General features: G+C 46.9%; 1 protein-coding gene across 2 annotated transcripts in view; it reads right to left on the reverse strand.

Annotated features, from left to right (window-relative positions):
* Positions 1 to 660: 660 nt before the first annotated feature.
* Positions 661 to 18,613, reverse strand: part of LOC119886743 (poly(rC)-binding protein 4-like) — a 165,538-nt gene continuing 147,585 nt past the window's right edge. The window contains exons 14-15 of one of the 2 annotated variants that reach the window (XM_038697678.1): positions 14,680 to 14,849; positions 661 to 6,570 (exon numbers count right to left, since the gene is read on the reverse strand). In XM_038697678.1, the coding sequence (XP_038553606.1) occupies positions 6,162 to 6,570; positions 14,680 to 14,849 (579 nt within the window). In that variant the 3' untranslated portion in view covers positions 661 to 6,161. The other variant, XM_038697679.1, reaches the window with a different exon arrangement.

Below are 18,613 nucleotides of genomic sequence, written 5' to 3' on the forward strand. Positions count from 1 at the left end.
AATTGTTCTTTTTAGATCTGAGAATGTAAATGCTGTTTTTAACTTTGGTACCATTAAAGGTTTTTCACTGGACTTGAGCTTAAGATTTACAGAAGAACTACAAACGTGGAGGCGTGCTAAAACCTTTGGACCAGCAGTGTATATTTGATAAAATATATGTTATATAATTTGGAATAATCGGCATGGTATGCAATAATAAGCCTGTGTGTGTTGAATAGCGACCCAGACAACGTGTTATGTCACATATACAGATAATAATATAATTTATTACATATATTTCTACACCATATCTCATGCATGAGGACATATTATTAGATGAACTTAGTTAAACAGGTCAGTGTGACAAAAACACAAACACTTTCAGTTGTCATGGCAGCTGATCCTGGAGCTGTGCAGGAGATTAGCAACTTATGTGAACAGACTGCTGCAGAAGAAGCTCTGTCGTCCTTCACGCCGGAGTTTGTCCTCTAGAAGTGATGATTTGATCCCAAACAGCAGCCTGTCTTTGTTGGTCCCAGTGACGCTCAGACAGCTCAGTAACCACAGAACCCTCCTCAGGTGTTCACACTGTAATTTAAGTGAAATGTTTGGGATCTGCAGCATGCAGGAACATAAAAATCTGCTCTGAAACGACCCACAGAGATGAGAGACGGCTCGGCCTGCGGTGTTTTCAGTGAGGTTTTTATTTATTAGGACATGACATGAATGGAAAGAAAACAGAGAGTCACAAACACATCAGGCTGATATACAGAGTGCAAACCTCCCACCGTCACAGGGACGGACAAATTAAAACACAGAGATGGTAGCACTTCATATGCAGAATATCTGGTCATAATGGATTTTTTATGTTTAAGTGCAATACGTTATTCAGAACCGGACTCGTTTGTTCTGCAGGTGGTTCGGAGTGAGTGTGTGTGTTCATCTGTAGTACAAACTGGAACGAGAGCGGCGTTACACAGTGAAGTCTTTCTGTCCTGAGGGTCTGATTCCTGCAACACATGAGCCCTGACGAGCGTTTCCTGACCAACAGACACACCTGCACAGCGTTCAGGACTTCAGACTCACAGAGAGCGCAGGAGAAGCGGCCGTTAATCAGTAAACTCTGCACGCCGTTCTGAAATGTGTTCATTAAAAATCAGACCAGAGGTTGAATTCATGTTTCCACAACAGCGAGCGTGATTAGTTCAGCTTCACCCAGACTGAGTCCTCTTCATTCAGTCAATAAGCTACAGCTTCTCTGTTTATTCTAGTTTCAGGAACAATGACTGATGAATATCCAGAACTTCCACTGGTAATATTTTATATTTCTCTAGCCGAGGGACGCTAATGCTGCGTTCCGTTTAACTTGGGGAGTCGCAAATTTGGCGTTCGAAATTTCAACTGTAACTGCGTCTTAAGTCAGAAAGTCGGAGGTCATCTGTTGTTGTAGTGGAGCACGGTCATTCCCAGCTCCGACCTCTGACTTCCAAAGCAAACGGAACGCAGCTGAACTCGTCATTCGTATCCACGCAGATTAAATGTGTTTACAGTCGTCTCTTCAGTGAAGGTGTTTTTATGTTAAAAATGAATTTACAGTCGACGACATTAAAACATTTAACAACAAATAAAATGAAACGCCCGTGTTTTTCTGGCGCACTGACTTGCGTCTCGTAGGCCTCCCCGTCAGCAGGTGGCGTTCGCTCGGCTGCCGTGGAGGTGGTTCAGTTATCATCACGCGTTCAAAACGACTAAAACTGCCGTCTCAGAAGGCGTCTAGCAGGACGGCTATGGAAGATTTTATTGGACTTTAATACCCACAGAAAACAATCCACAAATATTAATGCTCAAATATTTCACTATCTACAAACATGTATTTTTACATTTGTGATGTGTAAAATCTTATCCACAAAAATACAGACTGACTTCTACACACAAAAGGTTTTTTGCACATTTGCAGATTGCTTTCTGTCGCCTTCACCCGAGAGTGCGGCCTTCTGAGGCTCCTGTGTGTTACGGCAGCGACGCCTTCTGTTGTGAACACAGCCCATGTGACCAGTAGGTGGACTATTCTTCTCCTTCTTGCTTTTTCCAAAGTCAACAATGAAGCTTAAAAAGGAAGAAAACCATCGCAGACGATTTAGATGATGTAGTTGTGGTGGGAAACGACTTCTCTAAATACAGAATCGGTCTAAAAGTCAGGATAGCCTCCTGATTCAATCCGTCTCAGGGCTTCTGCTGCGTTTCTTTACTGAACAAGTCCACAAACCTGCAGAGCCAGCCCGTCCTCAGCAGAGAAACGGCCGGGCAGCTTCTTACGACCCAGATTTAGGTTTTTCTGTCAGGCCTCTAGAGGCAGAAGAAGTCAGGTGACCTGGTATAACACGCAACAAAGTCTCTGTAAGGAGGAGGTGCAAGTTAGACCTGTTTGAGTCTGAACCCGACCAAAGATGGACGTGAGGAGCGTGAGACGCGTCCTCGGTAGAATCTCCTAATTAAACGTATTAAAATTATTATTATCAGGTTATTCAGCCGCTTCAGATCTATGTTAGCATTTTGGTAAGAACACATTGTTCGTTTTATATTCCCGAGTTCTGCCCTGCTTCCGACCTGCAGCTGTGTTCTTCAGAACCGGTTCTCTCCATTTGTAAACGAACGGTGAGTCGATCATCAGGGCGGATGTGTTGCGTCCACCGTAGCCCTTTGCTTTCAGCTGCACTTCAGCCTCCAGGTGAACCCACACACAGACCACTGAGCTGAACCACACACACACACGTTTTTGCATAGACGTCATTTCAAGTCGGACTCATGCAAATGGTCGAGAGACGCGAGGACAGTGAGCGGGAAGACATGAAATGAAAGACGGACGGGTGACGCGATCCAACAGTTAAATTCAGTTCATCAACAAGGTTATCTGACTTTATAAAAATAAGTGAGCTGGTTTAATATACCACGTTGTTATCATCAGCACTTTTGAAACCAAACTAAAGGAACAGAGAACTCGAATGCATCGACTTAAATATTCATGTACAGCTGAAAAGTACACACACGTATATTTGCCTGCCTGTGTGATGCTACTCATCCGGCTCTGTTCAGTATTGCTTTGAGTTCACGGCGTCAGTGAGGAGGAGTCAGTGCAGCGACCGGGCCTGTGTGTGTGTGTGTGTTCCACCACTTTAATCATCTTTATGTGTGTATTTACATGTATCTGTGTGTGTGTGTTAGTGAGGCCAAGCAAACATGCAGCATTAGTCTCCGCCCCCCCTGCAGGACCGTAAACCGAGCTGAGCGTCAGGTCAGCTGGAGAAACAGAAGGAAAACCAGCGCTGCTTTCTGCCTTCACACGCACACAGAACCACAGCAAGCTCAAGAACCGCGGTCCTGATCCGCTTCTCCATCAGCTGGGATCAACACTTCTGAAGTCCTCTGATTATTCTTTACTGAAGTGTAGCAGCCCTGCATTACAGCTGCAACCGTTAAATTAGTTGGAAACTATTTTGATAATCGATTCATCGGTTTGAGTCATTTTATTAAGGAGAATTCTCTGATTCCAGCTTCTTAAATATTTTCTGGATTCTTTGCTCCTGTGTGACGGTAAAATAATCGACTTAATAACATCTATGACACGAATGGTTAGCTGCAGGTGTGCTGTTACCATTATTGATTTTGGTACCAGTATTTATCTCATTATTTTCTGTGAAAGAAACAGATATTTTTATAAAAATGTCCAGAGGTTTGTTTGGTTCTTTACTACAAATCAATGAAAACTAAACAGGAACTAACGTCACCAGCAGACTGCTAATAATATCAATGCATAACGTTTACAGGGCTCCGTGTGTCTGCAGCCTGCCACTGCTCGTGAACGTGTGGTCATTAGCAGACTGAATGAAAGTGTAAATGTGAGTCACAGCAGGCTGCTGCGGGAGCTTACTGATATTTTGGTTTTGGCTAATTAGTAGCTGGTTTAATGTCGGCACCTGAAGGCCCCTTTTCTACCAGGTTTATATCTATGATCAGGTCTTTCTGATGGATTGCTGTACTTTTACAGCGCGACATGTTGCTTTCATCTGTGACACTGTGAGTGAGTGAGTGATGGATTCGTCTGGTAAACCTCCAGGAAAAGCCAGATTTGAGCCGCATCTTATCACAGCGTGTCCCTGAAGTATCTGCCAACAGCTGACAGTGATTAACAGCACTGAATAACTTCACCAAAGCTCCTCGCTGCACTTATTTCTGATTGTTTCTGTAAACTGCAGCCGCCACAGCACCTGAAGCTCCTTTACACCAGGACACAAGAGTTATGTGTCGCAGGAAGCGGCGGTTGTACTTGTAGTTCCGTGGATGCTGAAAGCTGAGAAGCAGCGCCGACAGTTAGAAGGTGTGTGTGGTAAAACGTCCAGTTTGAGCTCACGAGTGAAAACACTACTCTAACAGAAACATCGGGTTATTACCATTACAGTGATCAGTATTTTTTTTGTGTTCACACAACTAAAAAAAAACAAGCCTCAGATCTAGTTTTACAGTAATGACCTGCAGCCACGTTGGTTTTTCTACAACTATAAATGTAATCCTCCTTTTTAATAAGTTAAAAAATAATTTAAACACATTTCAAATGAGAATTGTGAACAAAAACAAGTACAGACGTCTTTAAATCTAGTATGTGTGTTTAAAAACTCTATACAACAAATACCACGAGTAAAGAAAAACCGAGACAGGAAGCAGAAAGGAAGTAGTCAAATACAAGTCGACATCTTTGTATACAAAAGCCGAGTCGTTCGGCTCAGTGTTAGTGACCAGTGATAGAAACTCTGAGGGAATATTAGTCAATAAATACGAGAGTATACAAGAGCATAAGGACAAAAGAGAGCAGGAACCAGACGAGGAGGGGAAAGCTGAATAGTCTCTATGGCTTTTACAGGCTTTGTGGCCCAAACGACCTTTAATATCAGTTTCATCACACAGGAGCTCCAAAGAGTTGCTCCGACGAGGGCAGAGCTGCAGAGTCACCAACACAAGTCCAACAAAAGCGTCTTTTACTGAGACGCAAAGTGGGATTATTGGAAGACGACGACGACGACGACGTGAAAGCCTGAAACGCTCAGACCTGCTGGAGAGCTTGATGCTGTCTTCATGTCTCTGGGTGCACACGTCACGGTCCATTTCACCGCGAGCTCGCTGTTTCTGCAGGCTGCACTCAAAGACATGAACGTGGGTTTGTCTGCGCAGGAAGGAAAGTTAACTCCCCAGCAGATGTCAGCTGATGCGCTCTGTGGCCCCGTGAGCCCACGTTCTGAGTTATGGCTGTGTTGAAGACAACTTATCTCCACTGGGGAAGCAGAGAGGAGTCCGCGACCCTGAGCGGCTTATTAACCCAGTGCAGCTTTCATGCATGAGCGACGCTAAACACCAAAACAAAGCATCACGCCGGCTGGGTTTAGTGATCCATCATCTTTAAGAAGCTGCCGGACAGGATTCTCTGCTTGCGCACATTTTTTATCACCAGTGAGAAATGAAAAGTAATAAATATCCCACATGCGGCCTAATAATCAGCGCTGACCGTCAGCATTATGAGAACATGTGATCGGACGCCGGATATTTTAGTCCCGTCTCATTTAAGAGCTCAAAGACAGAAAAGGTCAAGAAAGCAAGATGGAGAGAATTACTCTTTAACTTCTGTTTGTTCTGGAGCTCAGACAGACATCAGCGTGAACATTTAACCCCCCTTCACTGCATTTCTGATTACCCATGAGCCTCTGCAGCTTGGTGTCTGGACGTCACACAGAGCTCTTGGCTGGGATCAGTTAACAGAGTTTGGCAGCAGGTTCTGAGTTGACTTCTGTAGGCTCTGATTTAACTAAAGCAACAAGTTCTGTGCCGAGACGACATGTTTCCACAGCAGGTGCAGGGCCGACCACGGTGAACCAAGACTCGCACCGTGCAGCGCTGCTCGGACAAACCCTGTTCGCTGCTTCACGTCTGAAATCATCCGTGTTCCAATTATCCCACTTTGAAATTTTTGAGTGATCAAGAAGAAAGGAATAAGAGACGGGGCGGCAGAGGAAGGAGTGAGAAAGAGAGAGTGATAAGGAGAGAGAAAATAAAACTGCCCTTCCATCTGAAAACCAGCCTCAGTCCCAGAAGCTACCTCAGTGATGCGAACTCATCCTTTCATGCCGCCGCCGTCTTTAGTACGGCGCAAACTTCTGTCTCTCCGGCTTCTTCATCCCGTTGGCGGAGGACGAGATCTTGGCCGTGTAGGACGCCAGAGCTGCCGCTGCGTGAGCCTGGACCGGAACGCCCGCCGTCTGCATCGAACCCGGCAACATGGGAGCCCCGATGGCCGCCGCCGCTGAACCAGGAGGGGTGGAGAGTGCCAGGTAAGGGATGGATTTCATCCCCAGGAGGCTGGAGAGGGGGAGGGCGTAGGGAGCGCCCAGCATGGGAGCATGGGACAGTGGGGCGCCCATCGCTGCCAGGGGGGAGGAGGAGGAGGACGAGGCGGAGACAGGGGGGGCGGGCTGGGTGAAGCTCATGGTCAGGTCAACGGGAGACGGCATGGAGGAGGACTGGGCGGTGGATTTGGCGGTCTCTAAACTGGAGGAGGGGAAGGGACGGGGTAGGGAGGGAGGGACAGGAGGTGGAGGGAAGGGACGGAGGGTGAAGGGAGGGAAGGAGAGGGGTAAGGGAGAGGGAGGTTTGGATGGAGAAGGGTTAGAGGGTTAAATAAAAGACATGTTAAAAGAAATCAAAGAGTAAAAAACAAAAATCAAATTAAACCCAAAAAAATCCAAACAAACAAACAGGATACTTTGGAGAGTAAAAATGACAAAACTAAAATCATAAGACAGGTGTGTTTGCTGGAGGTTGCAACAGATTATTGTAGGGGGTTCGCTGTACGGATGGGGGGTGTGCTGTATCAGTTGGGGTGATGGCTTGGGAGGGGGCTTAGGGAGGAGGAAACACAACCATTATAGAAATATTAGGATGGAAGTTCAGTCAAAATCCTGCTGGTTCACAAACAGGGAAAAGAAGCACAACCAACGTTCCATCAGAAACCCAGTCTGAGAGCTCAAGTCCCGCCCCATGTCCATCAGAAACCCAGTCTGAGAGCTCAAGTCCCGCCCCACGTCCATCAGAAACCCAGTCAGAGAGGTCAAGTCCCGCCCCACGTCCATCAGAAACCCAGTCAGAGAGCTCAAGTCCCGCCCCACGTCCATCAGAAACCCAGTCAGAGAGCTCAAGTCCCGCCCCACGTCCATCAGAAACCCAGTCAGAGAGCTCAAGTCCCGCCCCACGTCCATCAGAAACCCAGTCAGAGAGCTCAAGTCCCGCCCCACGTCCATCAGAAACCCAGTCAGAGAGCTCAAGTCCCGCCCCACGTCCATCAGAAACCCAGTTAGAGCTCAAGTCCTGCCCCACGTCCATCAGAAACCCAGTCAGAGAGCTCAAGTCCCGCCCCATGTCCATCAGAAACCCAGTTAGAGCTCAAGTCCCGCCCCATGTCCATCAGAAACCCAGTCAGAGAGCTCAAGTCCCGCCCCACGTCCATCAGAAACCCAGTCAGAGAGCTCAAGTCCCGCCCCACGTCCATCAGAAACCCAGTCAGAGAGCTCAAGTCCCGCCCCACGTCCATCAGAAACCCAGTCAGAGAGCTCAAGTCCTGCCCCATGTACATCAGAAACCCAGTTAGAGCTCAAGTCCCGCCCCATGTCCATCAGAAACCCAGTCAGAGAGCTCAAGTCCTGCCCCACGTCCATCAGAAACCCAGTCAGAGCTCAAGTCCCGCCCCACGTCCATCAGAAACCCAGTCAGAGAGCTCAAGTCCCGCCCCATGTCCATCAGAAACCCAGTCAGAGAGCTCAAGTCCCGCCCCACGTCCATCAGAAACCCAGTCAGAGAGCTCAAGTCCCGCCCCACGTCCATCAGAAACCCAGTCAGAGAGCTCAAGTCCCGCCCCACGTCCATCAGAAACCCAGTTAGAGCTCAAGTCCTGCCCCACGTCCATCAGAAACCCAGTTAGAGCTCAAGTCCCGCCCCACGTCCATCAGAAACCCAGTCAGAGAGCTCAAGCCCCGCCCCACGTCCATCAGAAACCCAGTCAGAGAGCTCAAGTCCCGCCCCACGTCCATCAGAAACCCAGTTAGAGCTCAAGTCCCGCCCCATGTCCATCAGAAACCCAGTCAGAGAGCTCAAGTCCCGCCCCACGTCCATCAGAAACCCAGTCTGAGAGCTCAAGTCCCGCCCCACGTCCATCAGAAACCCAGTCAGAGAGCTCAAGTCCCGCCCCATGTCCATCAGAAACCCAGTCAGAGAGCTCAAGTCCTGCCCCATGTACATCAGAAACCCAGTTAGAGCTCAAGTCCCGCCCCATGTCCATCAGAAACCCAGTCAGAGAGCTCAAGTCCTGCCCCACGTCCATCAGAAACCCAGTTAGAGCTCAAGTCCCGCCCCACGTCCATCAGAAACCCAGTCAGAGAGCTCAAGTCCCGCCCCATGTCCATCAGAAACCCAGTCAGAGAGCTCAAGTCCCGCCCCACGTCCATCAGAAACCCAGTCAGAGAGCTCAAGTCCCGCCCCATGTCCATCAGAAACCCAGTCAGAGAGCTCAAGTCCCGCCCCATGTCCATCAGAAACCCAATCAGAGAGCTCAAGTCCTGCCCCATGTCCATCAGAAACCCAGTTAGAGCTCAAGTCCCGCCCCATGTCCATCAGAAACCCAGTCAGAGAGCTCAAGTCCTGCCCCACGTCCATCAGAAACCCAGTTAGAGCTCAAGTCCCGCCCCACGTCCATCAGAAACCCAGTCAGAGAGCTCAAGTCCCGCCCCATGTCCATCAGAAACCCAGTTAGAGAGCTCAAGTCCCGCCCCACGTCCATCAGAAACCCAGTCAGAGAGCTCAAGTCCCGCCCCATGTCCATCAGAAACCCAGTCAGAGAGCTCAAGTCCCGCCCCATGTCCATCAGAAACCCAATCAGAGAGCTCAAGTCCTGCCCCATGTCCATCAGAAACCCAGTCAGAGAGCTCAAGTCCCGCCCCATGTCCATCAGAAACCCAGTCAGAGAGCTCAAGTCCCGCCCCACGTCCATCAGAAACCCAGTCAGAGAGCTCAAGTCCCGCCCCACGTCCATCAGAAACCCAGTCAGAGAGCTCAAGTCCTGCCCTATGTCCATCAGAAACCCAGTCAGAGCTCAAGTCCCGCCCCATGTCCATCAGAAACCCAGTCTGAGAGCTCAAGTCCCGCCCCACGTCCATCAGAAACCCAGTCAGAGAGCTCAAGTCCCGCCCCATGTCCATCAGAAACCCAGTCAGAGAGCTCAAGTCCCGCCCCACGTCCATCAGAAACCCAGTCAGAGAGCTCAAGTCCCGTCCCACGTCCATCAGAAACCCAGTCAGAGAGCTCAAGTCCCGCCCCATGTCCATCAGAAACCCAGTTAGAGCTCAAGTCCCGCCCCACGTCCATCAGAAACCCAGTCAGAGAGCTCAAGTCCCGCCCCATGTCCATCAGAAACCCAGTCAGAGAGCTCAAGTCCCGCCCCACGTCCATCAGAAACCCAGTCAGAGAGCTCAAGTCCCGCCCCATGTCCATCAGAAACCCAGTTAGAGCTCAAGTCCCGCCCCACGTCCATCAGAAACCCAGTCTGAGAGCTCAAGTCCCGCCCCACATCCATCAGAAACCCAGTTAGAGCTCAAGTCCCGCCCCACGTCCATCAGAAACCCAGTCTGAGAGCTCAAGTCCCGCCCCACGTCCATCAGAAACCCAGTCAGAGAGCTCAAGTCCCGCACCACATCCATCAGAAACCCAGTCAGAGAGCTCAGGTCACACCCCAAGTCCATCAGAAACCCAGTCAGAGCTCAAGTCCCGCCCCATGTCCATCAGAAACCCAGTCAGAGAGCTCAAGTCCCGCCCCATGTCCATCAGAAACCCAGTCAGAGAGCTCAGGTCACACCCCAAGTCCATCAGAAACCCAGTCAGAGCTCAAGTCCCGCCCCATGTCCATCAGAAACCCAGTCAGAGAGCTCAAGTCCTGTCCCATGTCCATCAGAAACCCAGTTAGAGCTCAAGTCCCGCCCCACGTCCATCAGAAACCCAGTCAGAGAGCTCAAGTCCTGTCCCATGTCCATCAGAAACCCAATCAGAGCTCAAGTCCTCTAACTGCACTAGCTGAATGTAAAGAAGGATGAAACTAAACTGACATAAAAAGAAAGCTCTCTTCCAAAAAGGAAATGGTTAGGGCGTCAAAATAACGAATACTTCACCCACAAACTGTCCAACGGTTTAGACGTCAGCAGATAATTACAGTAGCTAAAATCTTCACATTTTATTTTTAGATTTTTAGCGCGTGTACGGATCATCGACCATCAGCACACAAAAAATATCCATCAGAGAAAAATGACCATCGGAGTTTAAAACCTTAAAATAATATCCAGCTCTCGCGTGGTGTTTGTCAGAGGTGAAAGGCTGTTCAGGCCAAGAATTTAAACTACTGTAGTTTTTCAGTTTTACAGAAAAATAAAAACAATTCTGCGGCAGCCATCTTAAATGGATCAGCCAAATAAATGACTGAACAGAAACAAGTTGTGGCTCCTTCCCTTTCTCTGCTCACTGTAGAGTTTGTGTCTGACAGGTTCCCTGATTGCACAAGAAGATCCCGAAGGAGCACGCTCCAAGGCGTGAATAATCAACTGCAGATAAAAGGGGCTCCCCAACGGATCAGAGCCTCCATTTGTCTCAGACAAAACCACACAAAGCCAATGCACTGTTCTGAGGTCTGCACTAGAGAGGGAGGCGACGTCTTAGATGGCCACTGTGAGGTAACGTTCTGATAATCAATATCTAATGTTGGGGCTGATGCAGATGATGACATACTAAGCTCCATTAGGGACCAGACTGAACAACACGTTCCCACTCCCAACTCCTCACATATGGACGCTTGGTCAAGACCCTTTAGCGTTACTTTTCTACGTTTAGGGCTCCGCGGTCAAGTTAGCAACAGTAAATATGTAAAACTAGTGGTTAATGTTGTAAAAAGTTTGGTTAGGTTTATTAGACCCATTGTTTGGGTTAAAGTAACGTTACTTACATGACTTAACTTACGTAGGTTAAATAACGTTACTTAACCTTAAATGGTGACTTTTCGTTTTACAAAGTAAATGAAAACCCGTCTCACATTTACATTTATTCATTTAGCTTTTATCCAAAGCGACTTACAACTGCTATTTATGTCAGAGGTCGCACGCCTCTGGAGCAACGAGGGGTTAAGTGTCTTGCTCAGGTCTCCACCAAAGGCATGTGTCTTATCCACTGCTCCATCACCTCCCGTCTCCTGGTTTAAAGTCCTGTTGTAGTAGTAGTGAAAGTAATATAGTAACGCATGTTACTTTTATTACGCAGTAATAAGTATTATTATTATTATTATTAGTTATTACTAAGGAGTAATAACTAAAAAATTATTACAATTTCTGAGTAGCTTACCCAACACTGTCCATATGTGACGACTTGAGTGAGACCACGTTGGACTGCAGGTGTACCTTGTTGTAGAGCCCACAGACGACTGCCACAGCTTTGTTTTAGCCTGTTTCCTCTGCTGGAACAACATTTCCTGTCCCAGTGTGCAGAGAAAGGGAACAAGCCACAACTTGTTTCCAGCCAATTAAGATGGCTGCTGCAGAATTTCATTTGTCTTAAAAATGAAAAACTACAGTAGTTTAACTGGATTTTGGAAACCGCAGAATGCAAGGAGGGCCTTGAAGCAACGTGTTGACAAAGATGCATGAGATGTGCAGGAACCACCACGGCTGTGTTTGATGTAAGAGGTGAACTTCAAACAGTCAAATCCTGCTGTGATGTTTGGGGCCCATGGGTAATGAAGCCTTGGTGCTGAGGATCACGGCTTCCTGTGGTAACTAGAACTGGATCTACACATTTAAAGGATAATTTCAATGCATTTCTTTCCTGCATGAAACATTTGCAATGGCATTTAAAAAAGAATGCCATTTAAAACCTATTTAAATCCCTGTTTTATGGCTTTCTGTCTGCTCCTCCTTCACTGCATTTGCTGCTGCACTGCTGCAGCTGTCAGTTAGTGGCATCGCATGAAACCGGCAGCAGGAATGTGTGTCGCGTCCTCATGTGCACGCACAGCACGGATAAAGATACTGATTTGCATCTTCTCAGTGAAGCTGCATCCTGTTTCATCACAGAGAACATGAAGCGATTAGTCCATCTCGCTGTCAATCAATAAGTTTAATTTATTCATTTAGCTGACGCTTTTATCCAAAGCCACTTACAATTTCTGTATATGTCAGAGGTCAAACGCCACTGGAGCAACTAGGGGTTAAGTGTCTTGCTCAGGGACACATGGTGTCACAGCGGACTTGAACCAGGGTCTCTCACACCAAAGACATGTGTCTTATCCATCCAAGTTACTTTCCAGCACTGATGCATGTATCTACTACAGCAGCACTATCTGTGATGACATTTCATGCAGCTTCCAGCATTAATTCAGCTGCTGTTCTGAGGTCAGCTGGTGAGAGACAGCAGAAGTCTTATCTGTCTGTTGACTGATTAAAAAAAATCTAAGGGATTCGTCTCGGACACCTCGGCGTCAGACTCTCACCTTCCCTGCCCTGACATTTCAGACTGAATGAGGCTGACCCGCCGTACGTGTGCTTTACACTCAGTGTGTGGGGGATTCACCAGCCTATTCTCCCTGCTGTCAGCTGCAGGACGAGTAGAGAGTGAAATATCAATTTCACCCAGAGTCCAATCATAAATTTGCATATTCATGGTGGTGGTGGCTTGTATTAGACCTGCCTGGCAGTCTGGATCCTGCGTCTCTCATATTAAACGTCCGTGTGAAGGAGGCACTTTCTCTTTATCATGTCAAGCTTCTTGTGTGATGAATCCTACAGATGTACGATCTGGAGTGCACGTCATCCACAGCACAATAAAAGGTTCAGTTCTCTTTGCTGCCGTTGTTTTAAGAGCCACTCAGCTTTACTCAACAACATCTACTGCTGTGTGACAGATTCTGCAACAACCAAATCTAGCATTTTTCATCCAACTTTTACACTTAAAGGGCAGACAGATGAGCTTTTTACATAAAAATGATCATTTTATCCAAATATTGTCACAAAAATATCGGTGGCAGGGATTTTGAGCTTATTAGATAAACATCCAGACTGTTAGTGATGCTAAGAACAATATTGCCATCACTGTTTGTATGTTGTGAATTTCTGTTAATGATATTTATGAGTCAATAAACTGCTATGGTAATAAAAACACTATGTACGTCCTCACTGTGTGAAGGCTGCAGATGTAAAACATCATTTCCCCACATAAATAAACTGGTGTTTCTGAAATGTGCAGCTGTGGGTGGGCTGATCATGTGGAGATGAAAAATAAGGCAATCAAACTTCATTTTGTATTAATTACCATTTGTGTATCATCATCATCCTTTATTTTATTTTCCTGTTTATAACCTTTCATTTCATGCTTTATTGTAAAGCGTGAGCACTAAATCAGTCATTTCCTTTTGGACATTATCATTACTGAGACATCACCGCCGATAATGATTGACAGGTACATGTGATGAATTAACGACGCGGCCCTGGTCACCTGTAATCACAGGTGCTCTGGCCATTTAATAAAAAAGTCGTGACACGATCGATGAAGTTTTACTTCTTCTTTGCCGCATTTTTCATTGACGGGTCTGAAGCCTGCTGGAGCAGGAAGTATATTGATTTGTAAACAGCTGACTGATGCCGGGCTAAAACTATATGATGTCAGCCTCTCTGTAACAGATATCTGCATATGAACGCAGAATCTGTATCAACCAATCACGTTTAAAGTAAAACTGGCTTTAAAGCACCGAGCCAACCAATCACAGGTCATGCTGTCTGTGTCGCCACGACGTGTTGTTACATTTTTGGGGAGGTGCGTGTCATGCTATGGCGTTGGGTACTGGGCTACATGTAGGGTACGGCGTAGCCTCGAAACAGAAGTAGAAATCAGGCATGCAGGTAAACAGTCCGTGTGGAGAGCAAGAGGCGGAACATATTAACCCAAATGAAATCTCAGAACACGTCGGCTTCTCGTCTGACAGCATTTCGCTTTTTATCGATCTCTATCTTTATTAGCATTTGATCTGCCTTCAAATGGTCGGTACCGAGCACCTCCTTTCTGATGACATCACGCAGGTAAGCTAGGATTGGCCGGTGACCAACATGTGCAGCCTGTCATGTCTCAAAGAAATTTTGACTCTACAACCTCCTAATCCGACACAGCGACCATCTTTAGAGACTGAATACTGTGGGAGGGGGCACGAGGACTTTCCACAGCCTGATCTGCTTGAACATGTATTTGTTGTTATTCTAAGATGACGTCCAGATCATTATAAATAAGAACGAGAAACAAGACTTTGACACGGCGGCTTTGTATGAGTCCAGTGTTCTCCGTTATTCAGTGCATGAGATGATGGGACGTAATGATTTGGGTTAGAAAGCTGAACAGAGTTGTTTCATTTAATCTGAGCTCTGTCTCTCTCTGGGGGAGACGTGAGTGAAGTTAGTGGAAGATGAAAATCTAACTCCAACAGTAGTTGCATTGTACTGGATCTAATGTTTGTCCTTTTCACTTCTGTCCATTAAGTGGGTCATGTGGTTCTGAGGTCTTCAGGTCCGTCCCTGTAGCTTGGATGCTTACCATGAGGTGATCAGGTACTGAGCCAGGTTGATGGCTATCGGTGTGCCGGTGATGGTGACGTGACGGTCACTGGTGCTGTCAATCTGACTGCCGATCTTGATCTGAGCCCCCGATACCTGCCGGATCTCGTTGATCTTGGTGCCCTGGCGACCGATGATTGAGCCAATCAGCTGTGGGGAGGATGAGACATTAAAAGAGTTAACCTTTGCTTCTGCATCATTTTGCATTTCTCAAAGTGAGGACTGGATTTTCAGTGAATGTTCTTGCTTTGACCCTCGTTTATCTTTTACCAGCCGGTCATCAGGTCTGTCTGTCCATGTAGGAATGAATCTTTAAAAATTTGTGTATGACTTGTGTAATTCTTATTCAACATGTCAAAAATAAATTAGCATTCTGAAAACATCCATGCTAGCAGAAAAGTAAAGTTATTAAAGTTCATCCGGAGGGGAACATGAAGGTCTGAACCACATTTCATGGTAATCCATTAAACAGTCATTATGCAAAGAAAGTGATGAACAACCCTGAGAACAAACTGCCGGCAGAGTAACCAGAGAAGCTCTGTTGTGACTGATTAGCACTAGCATGTTCCCAACTGGCTAGCGTGTACAGCAAGCTAATAGACAGCATACCTTTATGGTACATCAGGTTATTATCACTCGAGTTTGCGACTTGAGTCGCACACACAGTGACTTCAGACTCGACTTGAGACTCGTCCTCAAAAGACTTCCGACTCGACTCGGACTCGAGGTGTGGGACTCGTAAACGTTTATTTTTAGGAAACGTTTGATGAGCTTGCTGTTATTCCCTCCCTGACAACGAACACCGCAGCTGCTGAGCCATTCATCATAAACTTTGGCTTTAAAACTTCATCCAAAAAGACCCACACAAAGAAGAACGCAACATAGGATAGTAACCTGAGGTTAGTGAACATGTTTAGCTCAGGCTTGGCCATCTAACATTAGCTTGCTTCTTGCTTTAGCTACGACTGTCGTTCGTTATGAAAGGATGAATGAGCGTTCGTTTACTTGCCAAACTTGTGGTGGTCGATTAATGTAATCACTTGAGACATGACTTGGACTCTAGCTCAGAGACTTGAGACTTGGACTCCAACTCAGAGACTTGAGACTTGGACTCCAACTCAGAGACTTGAGACTTGGACTCTAGCTCAGAGACTTGAGTCATGACTTGGACTCTAGATCAGAGACTTGGAACTTGGACTCTAGCTCAGAGACTTGAGTCATGACTTGGACTCTAGATCAAAGACTTGAGACTTGACTTGGACTCTAGCTCAGAGACTTGAGTCATGACTTGGACTCTAGATCAAAGACTTGAGACTTGACTTGGACTCTAGCTCAGAGACTTGAGACTTTGACTCTAGCTCAGAGACTTGAGTCATGACTTGGACTCTAGATCAGAGACTTGAGACTTGACTTGGACTCTAGCTCAGAGACTTGAGACTTGAGACTTTGACTCTAGCTCAGAGACTTGAGACTTTGACTCTAGCTCAGAGACTTGAGACTTTGACTCTAGCTCAGAGACTTGAGTCATGACTTGGACTCTAGATCAGAGACTTGAGACTTGACTTTGACTCTAGCTCAGAGACTTGAGTCATGACTTGGACTCTAGATCAGAGACTTGAGACTTGACTTGGACTCTAGCTCAGAGACTTGAGACTTGAGACTTTGACTCTAGCTCAGAGACTTGAGACTTTGACTCTAGCTCAGAGACTTGAGACTTTGACTCTAGCTCAGAGACTTGAGTCATGACTTGGACTCTAGATCAGAGACTTGAGACTTGACTTTGACTCTAGCTCAGAGACTTGAGACTTGAGACTTGGACTCTAGCTCAGAGACTTGAGACTTGGACTCTAGCTCAGAGACTTGAGACTTGGACTCTAGCTCAGAGACTTGAGACTTGAGACTTGGACTCTAGGTCAGAGACTTGAGACATGACTTGGACTCTAGCTCAGAGACTTGAGACTTGGACTCTAGCTCAGAGACTTGAGACTTGACTTGGACTCTAGCTCAGAGACTTGAGACTTGGACTCTAGCTCAGAGACTTGAGACTTGAGACTTGGACTCTAGGTCAGAGACTTGAGACATGACTTGGACTCTAGCTCAGAGACTTGAGACTTGGACTCTAGCTCAGAGACTTGAGACTTGACTTGGACTCTAGCTCAGAGACTTGAGACTTGGACTCTAGCTCAGAGACTTGTGAGCATCTCTGCTGTAGACCAGGTGAGATGCTGACGTTCGTCCACCTCTGGTGACATTACATTCTAGAAATCAACGATGAACCGTTTTATAACGGCAGCCTCTGAATCATAATTAAATCGTGCCGAGAGTTTCTCACGGTGCAGAGTGAACTCTTCTCTGACGCGATCCCAAACCTTCTTTAACCAATCCCACACCCACCTACATTTCTCTCTCCGTTGTTTATTTCTCTTCCCTCCTTCTTGTTATCTGCTCTAAGAATATGTAGGAGCAGCAGGTGGTGAACTCTGACTCATCTGCCTGCCATCCGCTCAGAGTGTGCATGTTATACCGGTCCCTGTGGGGGTTGTGTCATGCAGTAGGTGTCCCAGCAACAACAGAGAGCGAGCTAGTTATCTTGGTGTCAGTTCAGACCGTAAACATGTCTCATTACCTTTCTAAAAGGCAAACACGCGTTGGTGCGCTGGTATGACGTCGGATCGTGTCTCCTGCGTGGAAACCTGACGTGCTGATGCAAATGTTCACAAATCAGACAGAAACGTCACGGTAACAAAGCAGAAGAACTGGAAATATAAGAGTGGAGGTCTGAGCCTCGAGATCAGATGAGACCTGAAGTCATTTTTCTCTGACACGATATATCTGAACGAGACTGGCTCTGTTTTAATGCACAGCTGTTTAAAGGATTAAAGCGTTAAGATAGGGAGTGACAGGAGAGACAGTGAGTACACTCTCAGCACCACAGAGGGTGGAGATGTAATCCAATTAAAGAACAATAACAATGGTATATTTTAATGACCCCCATAAGGGGAGCTTGGTGTAAAGAATCCCTGTACAAACAGCTAATTACTCCTGGGCACGGCTCATTAGCCTGGAATTTATACACACGCAGGATTAAATATCAGCTACTCATTTATTTTTTACTTGGAAAGAAACAATAATGTGGGAACAGTCTGCCTCAGGGGAGCAGGAAACGCATTCCTCTTCCTCTGGTAGTTAAGTAATTTCTTCAATACACTAACGTGTCGTGCGGTTGGATCCTGATCACAGCTGACCAACGCTGCAAACAGCATTATTCATTATCATGGGAAATAAACGCACACACGTCGTCTCCGGCGTTGAGCCTCAGCACATTCGAAGGACGGCATGAAGACAAAGTTGTCTCAAGAAACGAACAACTTCCCCTCAGCCCACAGGGAAAAAACCCTCCAGGCTTAAATCTGTTAACACGCCGGGTGAACGTTCACTGGCACCGAGCGAGCTGGAACTCCCCAGGTCACTTTCCAGACGTCGGCGTCATTTACTGACTTCCATGTACCGCTGCTTTCCGTACAGTAGATGTGGTTTAGCCGTCGCTCGACTGACAAGGTGCTGCAGGTGTGGATGTGGATGTTTGGAAGCTTAAACTCGTGAAACGTGAGATACATAGATCATGTCCGAACCTACAAAAGATACCAAAACTGCTGCCTGTGAATGAAGGAGCCCTTTCTGGGAAACAAGCTTTAGCTTTTACGCTTTTTACAAGGTCGACGGCTCTGGAGATACGAGGTTTTCGCAGGTTAAAGCGTTACGTGTCCCACTCTGAGCGGTTTCATGCAAGTGCTGCTGGGTAAAATGGGCTGAGGAGGAGGGAGCGAGGGCTATTTCTGGGTGACTCCCTGCACCCCTTGTAATTTGGAAAAGGTTTACTGAAGGAGGGGGGGTGGGATGGGGAGGGGAGAGAG

The sequence above is a fragment of the Micropterus salmoides genome, unplaced genomic scaffold, assembly GCF_014851395.1.
Source record: "Micropterus salmoides isolate LMB-PRFRI ecotype aquatic unplaced genomic scaffold, ASM1485139v1 Ms_hic_scaffold_4, whole genome shotgun sequence".
Lineage (NCBI taxonomy): Eukaryota > Metazoa > Chordata > Actinopteri > Centrarchiformes > Centrarchidae > Micropterus > Micropterus salmoides.